The sequence below is a fragment of the Geotrypetes seraphini genome, chromosome 2, assembly GCF_902459505.1.
Source record: "Geotrypetes seraphini chromosome 2, aGeoSer1.1, whole genome shotgun sequence".
Classification (NCBI taxonomy): domain Eukaryota; kingdom Metazoa; phylum Chordata; class Amphibia; order Gymnophiona; family Dermophiidae; genus Geotrypetes; species Geotrypetes seraphini.
Genome location: NC_047085.1, coordinates 208,398,861 through 208,414,106, shown reverse-complemented (window position 1 = coordinate 208,414,106; position 15,246 = coordinate 208,398,861). Strand labels below are relative to the sequence as shown.

The 15,246-nt window shown below is 45.7% G+C and overlaps 2 protein-coding genes across 2 annotated transcripts in view; one reads left to right on the top strand and one right to left on the bottom strand.

Annotated features, from left to right (window-relative positions):
- Positions 1–1,025, bottom strand: part of LOC117355785 (oocyte zinc finger protein XlCOF6-like) — an 80,683-nt gene extending 79,658 nt beyond the window's left edge. The window contains exon 1 of the mRNA XM_033934824.1: positions 1,007–1,025. The gene's annotated coding sequence lies outside the window, so the exon portion shown is untranslated. The remainder of the gene's footprint in view (positions 1–1,006) is intronic.
- Positions 1,026–6,386: 5,361 nt separating this feature from the next.
- PRPF4B (pre-mRNA processing factor 4B) overlaps positions 6,387–15,246 on the top strand; it is a 194,203-nt gene continuing 185,343 nt past the window's right edge. Inside the window, 1 exon segment of the mRNA XM_033934823.1 lies at positions 6,387–6,436. Within this exon segment, the coding sequence (XP_033790714.1) occupies positions 6,402–6,436 (35 nt within the window). The 5' untranslated portion in view covers positions 6,387–6,401.

Sequence of the window (15,246 nt, the reverse complement as noted above, 5' to 3'; positions counted from 1 at the left end):
GGAGAAAGGTGCTGGACCTGAGCAGGAGGAAGAAGGGAGAGAGATGCTAGGCCTGCAGGGAAAAATGCTTGAGTACCTGAATAAACTCATGTAAACCGTTCTGAGCTCTCCTGGGAGAATGGTATAGAAAATTGAATAAATAAATAAATAAATGAGAGGGAAGAGACGGGAAAGAGATGCCAGAGCAAGGAATGAAGGAGATCAAATACTGAACCCACAGCGGGATAGTAGCAGGCAAGCAAGCCAGTCAAATGCTGGAAGGAGGAGTGGTGAGAAAGAGAGAAGTTGGATGGGCTGGGGTTGCAGAGGAGAAAGACACATTGGAATGGGGCAGGAAGAAAAGGGAGAAGCAAGGCAGGGAAATACAGGATCACAGAGAGAGGGAGAAGTTGAACATGGGAAAAGAGAGACACAGAGATGGAAGATGGATAGTGGTCATGGAAGACATGTCAAATGAACAGGTGATCTTGGTGAGTTAAGACAGAGGGAAGCAGACACCAGAGCTTGAAACCAACAGCTATTAGGGATGAAATACACATCAAAATCAAGTGCTGCTATCTATTCTAAAAATCAATCATTGTCAACAGACAGTATGCAACATTCCAAATCAAGACTAGGGGCTTTAAACAATGCATTTGAATACACAAATAGCTTATTTAATGTAGCAATTTTTACCTGTAAAAGAAGGGAGCTAAGCTGTCCTTATAACAAAACCTGAAAGTGTCACAAACTTAGCATAAAGTTTCAAGTTTATTCCCCTATAGTACTAGGTACATTAGACAGATTGTGAGCCCGCCGGACAGAGAAAAATGTTTGAGTAGATGAATAAATTCATGTAAACCGTTCCGAACTCCCTGGGTAGAACAGTATAAAAAATTTAATAAATAAAAAATTATTTATATACCACCTATCAATGGATTGTCTAAACGGTTTTAACATCCAGGTACTCAAGCATGTTCCCCGATCTGTCCTGGCGGGCTGTAAACAACTCTACCTAACAATGTACCTGAGGAAATAGAGAATTAGGAGACTTGAACAGGGTCACAAGGAGCAGCGCTGGGCTGTAGCTCTAACCACTAACTAGAGGGAAGGAGTAAAATACACACCTTATGGACCTCGCAGATCTAAACCCGCACATCCTTTTGGTCATTAAAAATCTGAGGTCCGTGCCACTTTTAGTCTCAGCATAGGTTATGGCTCCGATATACCTCTATGATGAATCCTAATGCTTTCCCCTCCCTATGCTGAGACTAAAAGTGGCATGGATCTCAGGGCACAAGTTTTGCCACTTTTAGGGCTCCTTTTATCAAGCCGTGATAGCGGTTTAACACGCATAATAGCGCACGTTAAATCGCCAGCTGTGCTAGCCGCTAACGCCTGCCTTGAGCAGGCGGTAGTTTTTTGGCCAGCGCGGGGGTTAGCGTGGGATTAAAAGTCGCGTGCGCGCGCTAACCCCGCTAGCGTGGCTTGACAAAAGGAGCCCTCAGCATAGGGAGGGAGAAGCATTAGGGTCCGTCAGAGCCATAACCTCTGCCGAGACTAAAAGTGGCGGGGTGCTGGGTTTGTCTATTTCGTATTCTGGTTCTACTTTGTTGTTATTCCACGGTTGCCTGTACTTTGGAGGTCGCTTTTCTGTTTGAAAATAAAAACTGATTACACATGAAAAGTGGCACAGACCTTAGATTTTTTTTAAGGACGAGCGAATATCCGCGAGGTCCGTAAGATCCGCGTTTTACCCCTTCCCCTAACTAGACCACGCCTCCCTCCCAGGGCCTACAGACAATCCGAGCGCTCCGCTTCAATAGCAAGAGCTAAAGCAATAAGGTACAGCTTGGTCCAGAAAGCAGACACGGCGTTTGCAAAGGTACCAACTCGTTCACACATTCGGGGACCTGCCTTCCCGCCTCCTGTCTTCCGCTCTCCTCGATGCAGCATATCTCCCCCTAGTGTCCCTCCCTCGATCCGGCTCCTCTACTCCCCCCTCCGAATCAAACTCATTCCAGAAGTTGCCCACAGCGAGAGACGGGAGAGAGAAAAGCTAAGAGACCCGTCGCGGCGGCCGATCTCAAAGACAAGATGGAAGCAAAGAGCTGCACGGGAACAGCGTTTGCGGGAATCCCGCGGGGATAAAGGAAGCTCCTGCGGGGGCTGCCACGGGAGTGCATGAGCCCCTGGGTGACCACCCACCTACCTTGGCTTCTCCAAGGTGTCCAAGCACCGCCTCTTCCACTCTTCAATAATTCAGCGCAACTGCGCTAGCTCTGCAACCAAGCTGTTTACAGCCACTCTTGCACTGAAGCGTGCAAGCGCCGTCAACGTCAGAGGTCATCTGATCGAATGGCGCGTGCGCCAGGTAAATGGTTGCTGAAGTCGCCGGCCCGTGCGAATGTTAATGTGAGCCTGGTTGCGTTAACCCGGCCAGAGCGCAAGTGCGGCTGCGCTGAATTATGACGAAAGAACTAGGACTTGTTGCACAGTGCTATATTTGCCACACACACGAAAAATAATGTTCCGAGAGTTATTTTCTTCACCTTTTTTTTTATTATTATTTATGCGGTTCTACAAATAGTTTTATGCATAAAACCGTATGTGTAGACTTGGAAGTGTAGTTAGGGGTAAACTAGGGGCCCTTTATTTTTTCCCACAAAATGGTACGGACCCTCCTATATATAGTGCAAAATATAGACAGCAGATATAAATTCTCAAAACTGACACATTTTGATCACTAAATTGAAAATAAAATAATTTTTCTTACCATTGTTGTCTGGTGATTTCATGAGTCTCTAATTACACTTCATTCTGACTGTGCATCCTTTCTTTCTGTCTCCCTGCCCTCCCTTCTTTCTCACTCCCAGCTCCCCCCCCCCCCATTTCTACCTTTCTTTCTCTATCCCACCCCCCTCTCTCCCTTTGTCTTTCATTCTCTCTCCCGGCCCAGCCTGCCACAGCACTAACATCATATTTGTGCAGCGACTGCCCCCCCCCCTCAACGTCAATTCTGACGGAGAGGAAGTTCCAAGCCAGCCAATCGACGTCAGAGAGAAGGGTTCTGAACAAGCCATGAATCGCTCGCTAGAGCCGACAGCACCCATGGACTGCAGCAAGGGAGCCAGCCATAAAATAAATACTCGCCGGGAGGTACAGAAGGAAGGGAACACTTCCAGCACAGGCACGGATTGCTGACAGCCATAAAATAAATGCTTTCAGCACAGCCACGGATTGCATGAGGAGCCAGCCACAGCTGCCCACAACTTTCACCAGAAAAACAATTGCAGCAAGGGAGCCGGCCAGAAAGTAAATACCTGCTGGAGGGAGGGATAAGGTTGTGTTGGGACTCGAGAGGGAGGGAGCACAAACTTTGGACAAATTATGAAGGAGGGAGGGCGCATGAGCCATAGGATTGAAGAATGGAGGGAGTGAGGAAGGGAATAGTAAGGGAAAATTGGGTGTCTGAAAGAGATGGTGCACATGGAGAGATGAAGAAAGAGAACTTGGGCAGAGAGAGAATTATTGGACATGGTGGTGGGAGAGGAGTGAGGTAGAGATGCATGGGCATGGAGAGAAGGGGGAGAACCTGCTGGGCTGAGGAAGCCTCTTGGACTGGTTTAGAAAAAAAAAAATACAGAGGGGGTGGGTATTAAAAGAAGTGCCAGATTGGGCGTGGGGGTAGAGCTTATGGCGCCACAAACAGAGAGAGAGATGGTGGGCAATGGTCTGAAGGAAGAGAAGTTGGACCTGGGGTGATGTGGAGGAAGAGGGAAAGAGATACTTCAAGGGAGAATTGTTGGGAAGAGAAATGAAGAAATGGTTTACCTGGGGGAGACAGGCAGGCATGGGGAGAGATGGCATGGGGGCAGTTGGGAAGAGAAAGGGAGAGAAGTTGGATCTGGGGATGGAAGGGAGGGAGGGAGAAATGTTAATCCTGTGGATGGAAGGCAGAGAGATGCAGCATCTCTCTTTCTTCCCTCCATTTCATTGTTCAGCATCAAGGGGGGTGGGGAGACGAAAAACAGAAAGAGACGGAGTAAATTGTTGGACCATGGGGATAGAGGAGGAGTGATGGGAGGGCAGGAGGGAAGAGAGCAGTGATAAGATGTTAGGGGATGGAAAGAAAGGGACAGTGGAGAGAGGAAGGGGGATTCTGAAAGTGGTGAGCCATGTGGATGAGGTCAAAAGGGAGATGACAAGATGAGTGAAAGAGCAGTGAGAATAGTGGTAGAAATGTGGTAATGGGGAGTAGATAGCAGGAAATAGGAGGCTGGGAAAGGAGTGAGATGGGAAATGGGAGAGCTAGGGACTGAGAAAAGATGGAAAATTAAGAGGTAACTGAACATTTAAAAAGAAGAAGGGTGAGAAAGAAGGCAAGATTTGAGTGGACAGAGGCAAAAAGAAGAAAAAATTAAGAAAGCTGAAAGGGAAAATCAATACTTTGGAAACAGGCATAAGGAGGAAATGGCACAAGAGTGAAGAGGAGAAAAAAATGAACAGCAGATACTGGAACGAGAATTACCGTAGTTGAAGATAGACAAAAAGCAGAAAGAGAAACTGGGACTAAGATGATGGGAAAACAAAATATATAGACAACAAGGTAGAAAAAATTGTTTTATTTTAAATTTATTAACTGGAATATGTTAGCTTTGGGATATGTGCATCACAATTATTTTTGTATTCAGTGGCGTAGTCATATACAGCTGATTTGGGGGAGGGACTGGAGCCAAAATTAGTGGATGGGCACCAAAGTTTCTCCCTAACTGAGTGCTATATATAAATACTTGAGCTAGTGGGGATTCCTAAGCCCTGCCAACTGAAGACATCTTCCTCCATTCTGGCAACTCAAAATCTCCAAACTTTGCTGCCAATGGCAATATCCTCAAGCTGCCTCTGCTTTCATGCATGCATGAAAGCCAAGGGGGGGGGGAGCATGGAAGAGGAAAGGCAGCAGTTCTGCTAGCTGCAGAACTTGGGAAGTTGGAGGGGGAGGAGATGGCTGTCAGTTGGTGAAGCTTGGGGATCCCTACTAGCTACAGCAGGGAAGATGTTCATTTTGAGGGAGCCTAAGCTCAAAGTGGGAGGCCCAAAAAAACCAGTAATATTTACCCTGACTAAACAATCCTCTACTTATGCTGCTGACAGCTGATTCAGCATCCCTGCTCTGATGAGGCTCACCTCTGAAGAGGCTCATCATGGCTGTAATAGAAGTGAATGGGAGAACCATCAGAGGGGAATGCGGAAGCCTGTGGCTGCTTCCATTGTCAGTGGTGCAAGTGGAGGATCACTCAGTCAGGGTAAGTATTACTGCTTTTTTGGGTTCCTCTCCACAGTGTCCCTTTAATGAAGGTTTATTATTAGATACATACATCTTCTATATTAGTGGTTACAAATTTGGGACCTGCTCAACCTTTTTTTTGCTCATCAGCTAGTATTGGTGTTTGTGTGGCCCTAGAAAATTTTTTCGTCCAATACGGCCTAGGGAAGCCAAATGGTTGGACACCCCTGGTCTAAATATTACAAAAATAATTCAAACAAGTATAATAGCATTTTACAAACAGAAATAATTGATTTTGTTATGTTCTAATGTGTCCATTGCTCTGAACTGTTGTACTGCGGTATACAAAAATAAAGTTATTATTATTATACCGACATCAAATGCGCTTTATTACCTCCCTACTGAAGAGGTAATCAGAGGTGGAGGTGTGTGGTAGGTTTTAATTTTTTTAAATAATTTGCAACTCTAAAAATGTCCCTGTTTCAAGGCCCTACAAGAGGCTGAAGGTGTATTGGGCTTATTATCTCTTGTAGGGCAGGGTCGTAGCCAGCAAGATCACTAAAGATTTTTCAGTCTTGTACTAATTCATGTTAAATAAAAAGAAAAGGGGGACATGGCAAATTTCCTCTTTTTAATTTTTGGCTTCAGTCAAAACCGAGTTCATTAGACTAGAGCATTTTAACTCTCCCCCCCCCCCCCTTTGCTGTTGTTAGTGTTTTTTTTTTAAATATATATAGGATAGAACTTTTATTCCTATATACCCCCTAGGAAAGGGGATGTTAAACTGGTGAACAGCAATGACCCAGGAATCGGATATAACTATCTAAAATGGTTCATAAATATAACAAACAATATATAATGCTCACGATAGTATTATATCACAAGACCAATTCCCAACCATTGCTTTTGTAATATATAAACCAAAATAAACAAAGGCACTCAACACACGGAAAGAAACACACAACCTCCACTCCTTACGCAGGAAGTCGCAGTAGAATCGCTAAAAGTCCTAGACCTTTACACCGGAACTACTACTGGTACGTCGCCCCGAGGCCGCAACGTTCCAGTTCTCCCTCGCCTGCGTGACCCCAGTGCGCAGGCGTTGTAGAAGATCGAAGGCGCTTGGAGGTTGAAAATGGCCGTCGTGGACTCTGAGCTGCCGAATCCCGAGTAAGAGACAAATAGCTTTTTATTATATTTGTGTGCTGTTGTCTTTCAACTAATCGTAGGTTTCGCTGGATGGAGTAATGGTGTTTCTGGCTTTATTCCTTCCAGCCTCTCTTGGTTTATCATCTAGAGCGGGCAAAAGACACTGTCAGAGCGATGGCCTTGCTCTAGATGTCTCGGCCAGGCGGTGTGCAGTCATGTTCTGCCTTTGCGCGCATGCTCAGAGTGGTGCCAACGGCGGTAGCTGCAGGAGGAGCAGTACAGGCTCGCGGGGCCCTTTGCGCCAGTTTAGTGTTGCTCGCGGTACGGTCCTAGATATCTCTTGTGTGAGTGTAATACTTCCAGGTGATAAAGTGGTGCAGTCTATCACAGCCTCCGATATTACGGTTTCTTATGATAATCGGGGTCGGTGGGGGGTGGTAACAGCGCTCTGCACGACATTTGGTTTAAATCAAGGGTGTTTGTATTTTGGGTGCGAGTGGGAAATTGAAGCTTTGTTGCACTCAGAACATAAAGAATCAGTTTTCTAAACTATTGGGATTCTAAATGCAACATGACTCAGTCAATGAGTTTTCTCTGCATTGCCAAGCATCTACAGAGCTGGCATCTATGGTTTAGTAGTGCTTTGTGAGGTGTCAGATCTATACCTGCAAACTCTATCCTCATCTGCACAAGCCTCAAATACTTTAAAATTATAAGTGTTTGAGGCTTGTGCAGATGAGGATAGAGCTTTCAGGGATGGGACAGGGATTGAATTCGTGGGGGCGAGTACAAATTTGTTCCCATGTCATTCTCTAGGTAGCCTGGGAAAAGGCAGCAAACTTACAGCAAAGGTACGTATTAGTGCTGCCCGATTCAGGAAAAAAATTTTTTTATTTGATTCAGACTACTGAATTGGTTTTTCGATTCGATTTTCCTGCCCAATTGGGTTATTTTTTCAAACATCCTGGTGGGTTTATTTTAAAGCCTCTTCACCCCCTTTGCCTTCTAACCACACTGGCGCTGTGGTGTAAACAAAATAAACAAAAAAAAAGACTTTTCCTCTCTGTTAAATCCTAGCTCACGTTTGCGGTCTAACACCAGCTCTGGCAGGATAAACGTTTCAAATCTGACATATTATAATTACAAAATGGAAAATAAAATTAGTTTTTCTACCTTTTGTTGTCTGGTCATTATTCAGATCTTGTTGGTCCCAGGCTCTGGTTGTCTTGCTTGCCAGGGTTTCCTTCTTTCTCCATTCTAACCACCCATCTGCCATCTCTGTCCTCCCCTTCCGTTTCCTTCCCTCCTCCGGAAGTTTGGCATCTTTCTTTTTTTTCGTCTCCATCCACAGATCCACCTTTTCTTAACTACCCTTTCATCCAGCATCTCTCCCTCCTTCCCCACCACCCCAGGGTCCACCATCTCTCCCTTTCTTTTCCCAACTACCCTCCTATTCAGTATCTCTATCCCCCCTCCACACCATCCCTTGTGTCCAACTTCTCTCCGTTTCTGTTCCTTCCCTCCCTAAATCCCATTGTCCATCATCTCTCTCCCTCTCCTCTATTTTTAGACCCATTATTTCTTCCCCCTCAAAGTCTGGCATATGCACATCTCTTTGAACCTCCCCTTCCCTCCCTCCGTGTACTTCTACACCAGTGCCCCCCTCCCTGGAAGGGCTGTCCCCCCCTGAAGGCCTGCCTGTCCTCCCTGAAGGACTATGCCTACCCCTGAAGGACTACCCCCCCGAAGGACTGTCCCCTCTTTGAAGACTGAGACCTGGAATGGATCTGCCCGAATGACTATTTCAGCTGCTGCCCTTTGTTATGGAGGCTGATTGTGGAGGTGGCGTTGGGCTACTGCTTTCACCCTTTTGTAGATTTCAACCTCTTATTCTCACCACTTCTCTTCCTCTGAAGTCCACTCTATCTGTCTTTTTGCACCTCTACCCCTCTGTGAGCTGTCATTTACTGACCCCCCCCCCTAATAAGTTTCTCTCTTCATTCCTCACTGATTATGACTCCTGGCTTTCCCTCTTTCTTGAACATCCATCTTTATCCCTATCCCTTATCCTTTGTGATTTCAACATTCCTGCTAACAGACTCTTATGCTTCTAGCCTTAACATCCTCATTTGATCTTCAGTTTTTCTCCACCAGCCCTACCCACCAGAATGACCACTGCCTTGATCTTGCCTTCTCCAATTGCTCTATCACAAATTTCTCCATGGCAGTCCTTCTCCTCTCTGACCATCATCTGATAACTTTCACAATCCATCACTCTCCTCCCCCCGAGCCCTGACCAATCTCCTCCTGTACATTAGGAATCTTCAGGCCATTGACTCCAGCACTCTCTTCACTCCTGTTTCGCCCTTGTCTACCACTATGTTATATAAATCTGTAAATGAGGCTGTCTCCTCTTATAACATCACTCTCTCCTCTGTTCTAAATATCCTTACTCCGTAAGGCACCCTAACCCTGGCTAAAATCCACTACTTATACTCCTGTGCCAGGTCTGCTAATGGCTCTGGCTCAAATCCCATACTAACACAGACTTCATTAATTTCAAATTCCTCAGACCTCTTTCCTATCCATTCTCTCACTTGCCAAACAAGATTACTACACCGGCCTGACTTCTCCAACCCCCACTGCCTCTTTGCCACACTGAACTTACTCAAGGCCCCCCCACCTCCAACCCCTCTGTCATTCTTCCCCCAGACTATGGCTGTATACTTTTACGATAAGGTTCACAAAATTAACCTTGAGTTCTCAACTGAAACACTTTTCCCAGCCTGCTCTACCAACCACCCTTCCTCATCCATTGCCACCTTATCTTCCTAACCCTGAAATCACTGAGGGGGCAACTATAAATGTTCTTTCCTCCTCCAACTTACCACCTGTTCCTCTGATCCTATTCCCACCCATCTACTTACCACTTTCTCTCCTATTGTCATCCCCTCTATCTGCTATTCTCTATCTGCTATCCTCAATCTATTAATCTCCACCACAACTGTGCCCAATGCCTTCAAACATTCCATTGTTATTAGAGAATGACACGGGGAAAAGGTTTGTCACCGCCCCGTCCCCGCGACCCCTGTCCCCATAGCATCCATACAAGCCTCAGTACTGCAATATTTAGCTTATTCCTTCCTTATAAATCAAAGTTCTTGCTGCTGAACTAGAGAAAGAGATGTTCAGCTGGCAGGGCTTTGTTTATAAATTTTTAGCAACACAACTAATATACTACTTTATCCTAAATCAAAAGAAAAGAACTAGAAATAGAATTTTTTTTTCTACCTTTGTTGTCTGGTTTCTGCTTTCCTCATCTTCTCATTCAATTCCTTCCATCCACTGTCTGCCTTCTCTCTGCGTCTTCCATTTACTCTGTTACTGTGCGTCTCCCTTCCATCTCTCCCTCCCCCGCAATTGGTATGGCACCCATCTTCTTCTCTCCGCTCCCCCCATAGTCTGGCATCTGTCTTCTTCCCTTCCAGCGTCTTCTCCCCAATCTCTGTTCCCCATTCCCTTCAGCATCTTCTCCCCACTTCCCTTCAGCGTCTTCTCCCTACTCTCTGTTCCCCATTTCCCTTCAGCGTCTTCTCCCTACTCTCTATTCCCCCATTTCCCTTCAGCGTCTTCTCCCTACTCTCTGTTCCCCATTTCCCTTCAGCGTCTTCTCCCTACTCTCTGTTCCCCATTTCCCTTCAGCGTCTTCTCCCTACTCTCTGTTCCCCATTTCCCTTCAGCGTCTTCTCCCTACTCTCTGTTCCCCATTTCCCTTCAGCGTCTTCTACCTATTCTCTATTCCCCATTTCCCTTCAGCTTCTTCTCCCTACTCTCTATTCCCCATTTCCCTTCAGCGTCTTCTCCCTACTCTCTGTTCCCCATTTCCCTTCAGCGTCTTCTCCCTACTCTCTGTTCCCCATTTCCTTCAGCTTCTTCTCCCCACTCTCTCTTCCACATTTCCCTTCAGCATCTTCTCCCCATTCTCTCTTCCCCATTTCCTTTCAGCGTCTTCTCCCCACTCTCTCTTCCACATTTCTCTTCATTGTCTGTTCCTCTCCACCCCCTTTCAGCGTCTGTTCCTCTCCACCGCCCTTCAGCACCCCTTGCGCGGTCTTGGCATCTCCCTCCCTCTTATCTTCATGGCGAGTTTTACTTTACAGGGTAATTTGTTCAAGCCACCAGAGCCTGCCTGAAGTCAAGTGCATCTGCGGGCGGAAGCTTCTCCTCTGACGCAACTTCAGGCAGGCTCTGGTGGCTTGAACAAATTACCCTGTAAAGTAAAACGCGCCTTGAAGGTAAGGGGGAGGGAGGGAGATAGATGCGGCCGGTAGGAAGGAGGGAGGGGGCCGCGTTCGATCGGTGACCGCGCGTGTTCTCTCCCTTAACTGCGGAGACAAGGCCATTCACTGCTCTACGGTGCGGTGGATGGCCTTGTCTCTGTATCCGCAGTGAGCACTTTGTTCCCTCCACTGTTTCGGCGGGTTACCCGCGGCTAGCTGTGGTTAACACCACTGTGTCATTCTCTAATTGTTATATCGCTCCTCAAAGCCCTCGCTGGACCCTACCTGCCCTTCCAACTATCGTCCTATTTCCCTCCTCCCCTTATCTAAGTTACTTGAACATGTTGTTCACCACCGTTGTCTGACTTTCTTTCATCTCAGCTATCCTTGACCCATTTCAATTGTGCTTTCACCCTCTTCATTCTACAGAAACCTCTCTTACAGAAATCTCCATTGACCTGCTCTTAGCAAAATCCAAAGGCCTTTACGCTATCCTCATACTTTTTGATCTATCTACAGCTTTTGAAAAGGTAAATCACCACTTACTCATCTATACACTGTCCTTGCTTGTATTTCAGGGCTCTGTTGCTGCATGGTTTTCTTCCTATCTTTCCCATCGCACCTTTAGCATATGCTATGGTAGATCCTCCTCCACAGCCATCCCTCTGTCAGTCGGTGTATTTCAGGTGCTATAATCTCCTCCCATGGCTTCCAGTATTACCTCTATGCTGACAACTTGCAGATCTATCTATCTACACCTGAAATCTCGACAGACATTCAGTCCTGGGTTTCAACTTGCTTGTCTGACATTGCTACCTAGATAGCTCGCTGCCATCTAAAATTAAACATGGCTAAGACTGAGCTCCTTATCTTTCCACCTAAACCTGTCTCCTCCCCCCCCCCACACCGTTCTCTATTTCTCGTTGGCTTGCATCCTTTGGGTAATCTTTGATTCGCCTCTCCTTCTCTTCATGTATCCAACAGACTGCCAAAACCTGTCATTTCTTTCTCTACAGTATTGCTAAAATCAGACCGTTCCTTTCTGAGTGCACTGCCAAGACCCTCATCCATACTCTTGTCACCTCTAGCCTAGACTACTGCAACCTGCTTCTTTCTGACCTTCCGCTAAACCATATCTCTCTCCTTCAGTCTGTTCAGAACAATGCTTCACACCTCATATTCCGACAATGTCGCTATTCCCGCATTACCCCTCTCCTCAAGTCATTTCATTGATTCCCTATCCATTTCCGCATACAGTTCAAACTCCTCTTATTCCACTATGAGTACATTTGTTCCACAGGTCCCCAGTATCTTTCCCCTCTCATCTCTCTCCACACTCCCTCCTGGGCATTCTGCTTATTGGATAAGTCTCTTAACTTTACCCTTCTGCTCTACAGCCTCCAGACTCCGTCTCTTCTACCTTACTGCATCATATGCCTGGAACAAATCACTTGACTCAATATGTCCGCCTCCATCTCAGGCAATATTCAAATGCAGACTCAAAGCCCACTTCTTTGAAGATGCTTTCAATTCCAAATTCCAACCCACCTTCTAAGCACCAATATCTGTTTTATCATTCCCTCTGTAATTCCCCCACCTGAGCACAGTGCATTGATGCACTTTCTTATTCTGTTTGTCTTGACTAGATTGTAAGCTTTTTTGAGCAGGGGTTCTCTTTTCTGTATTTTGATGTAAAGCGCAACATATGTCTAATAGCACTCTAAAAATGATTAGTAGTAGCACATCATTTAAAATAAGAGAATATACTTTTTCACTCAATATATAGTTATGCTCTGGAACTCATTGCCAGAGCAAGTGGTAAAAGCAGCTTTATTTAACCTAGCTACAAGTTCCTGGAGGAAAAGTCAATAAATGTTAGTAGCTTTATTGTATGCCCTCGTATAAATAGTGAATGTAAAACAAATCGGAGAAAATATTTCCTCGGTCAACATGTAATTAAAACTCTGGGATTTGTTGCCAGAAAATGTGGTAAAAGTTAACTTAGCAGGCTTTTAAAAAAAAGTTTGGACAATGTCTTTAAAGAAAACTTCATAAGTCTTTATTAAGATGAACTTGAGGGAAACCTACTACTGTATTTATTTCTGGAATAAGCAGCATAAAATTTGTTTTACTCTTTTGTTATCTTGCCTGGTACTTGGACTTAGATTGACCACTGTTTGAAACAATATACTGGGTTGGATGGATCTTTGGCCCAACCCATTTATGGGTTATAAGAACATGTGCCTTAATTCAGTGTTTTTCAACCGGTGTTCCGCGGCACACTAGTGTGCCGCGAGATGTTGCCTGGTGTGCCGCAGGGCCGCCGGGCCCGGAGCTGACAGGGGGCCCGAGGCAGGGGCGCCAGTAGCTCGCCAAGGCAAAGTGAGTCGATCACCCAGGACTCACTTTGTCTTGGCGATCTAATCTATCGAGCCGATAAGTCTTCTTCTCCCCGACGTCAATTCTGTAGTTGGAGAGGAAGTTCGGGCCAGCCAATCGCTGCCTGGCTGGGCGGAACTTCCTCTCCGATTGCACAATTGACGTCAGGGAGAGCATGCGTCCGCGTCGGCTTTGGGGCCTGTTATCCATTGGTGGGTCCTGTTCCCCGATGGCAGCGGCAGTGGCAGTGGCTTGGGGAACGGCAGGGAGAAAGAAAGAAAGGGGGCAGGCAGGGAAACGGAAGGAAAGAAGAGAAACAGAAAAAAAGAAAGAAAGGTCAGGGAGAGAGGAAGAAAAAGTTGGGGGAGGGAATGAGGTGTGGAGGAGAGAAAGCATACAGGCTGATAGAAGGGAAGAAAGATTGGATGCACAGTCAGAAGAAGAAAGTGCAACCAGAAATCACCAGACAAGGTAGGAAAAATGATTTTATTTTAAATTTAGCAAATTGGAGGCAGTATTACCACAGTTTTCAAAGGAATTTGCCCAAATAACTTAATAGTTAACTGGGTAAATTCCCAGAGATGAAAACTTCCCTTCACTTACTATGCACAGTTCTGAATTTATATCTGCTGTCTATATTTTACAATATGGTCCCCTTTTACTAAACCGCAATAGTGGTTTTTAGCGCAGGGAGCCTATGAGCGTCAAGAGCAGCGCTGGGCATTCAGCGCAGCTCCCTGCGCTAAAAACTGCTATTGTGGTTTAATAAAAAGGATGGAGGGTTTATTTGTCTATTTTTGTATGCTATAAAAACCAAATACAGAGAGAGACTGAGAGCTGTTGACGAAGAGCTACGTGTGTGTCTTTCTTCGATTCCAGCCAGAATATCAGCTTTGTGTTCAGCCAAACAGGCCCAGGTTTCGCACTGAATAAAGTATTTTATAATTTTTCACTATTCTGTTTACTTAATATTTCATAATAAAGTAATTATAAAATACTTTCTTTGTGTTTATTTGATTCCTATTCAAGAGAATTACTTTATATATAGTCAATATAAGCAGAGAGTTAAATTTTTTAACATTTTCTAATGGTGGTGTGCCTCGTGATTTTTTTCATGAAACAAGTGTGCCTTTGCCCAAAAAAGGTTGAAAAACACTGCCTTAATTTAATATATTAAAGTAGTAAATTGTGATCTGCTTAGGTCTTAAGCAAACTATAAATGTTAAAAATAAATAAATAAGATTCCTTGTCATCAGCATCAGATTACCGTATTTTCACGTAGATAATGCGCACCCGTGTAAAACGCGCACACGGGTATAGCGCGCGGGAAACACAATTTATGTAAAGAAATTTTTATATACTGCGCTCACGGGTATACCGCGCATTCCGCCCCGACTCTCCTCTGGCTGCCCCGACTCTCCTTTCACCCGCCCCGACTTTCCATTCACTGCCCCGACTCTCCTCTGGCCACCCCGACTCTACTTTCGGCCACCCCGACTCTCCTCTCCCCCTTGAAGTCCTGTCCCCACCCTGAAAGCCTGATGCCCCCCCCCCCCCCGACACCCGATTCATCATCCGGAAGGACCGCTCGCACCCCCACCGCTCGCATTCCCACCCCGATGGACCGCTCGCACTCCCACCCGAAGAACCGTTCGCACCCCCACAGCCTCCCCCCCTCCCCCATGGAGAAGCTGTCTACATTGTTTCCGGATGCCAGTGAGCCCAGCTGCTTCCTCTGCCGGCGGTCCTGCCCCTTCTCTGAGCCCTGCGCTACGCTGCTTCCTCTTCCGGCGGTCCCGCCCTTTCTCTGACATCAGAGCGGTTCACATCGAAGAGGGCTATCTTTATCTGGATGTTTTATTTTTGCATCATGTTGGTTCCAATTTCTTTTTCCTGCTTTCCTGTCATTTGCTAATTCTCCTTCAAGTGGCTGCTATCCATTTGTCTTTTCTCCTCACTATACCTACCTCAGACATATTGATAATTCGTTTTTAGCTCTTTTCTGCCTCTTTCTTGCCCTTCTCTTTTTCACTTTTCAGCTACCTATCAAATTTCTATCTTCTCTCCCATTCCCCATCTCATTCCTTCTTCAGCCTTCAATTCCCTTTCATCTTCAATGTATTTCCATTACCATATTTCTACCTCTGTTATATCTATCCTCTCATCTGTTTC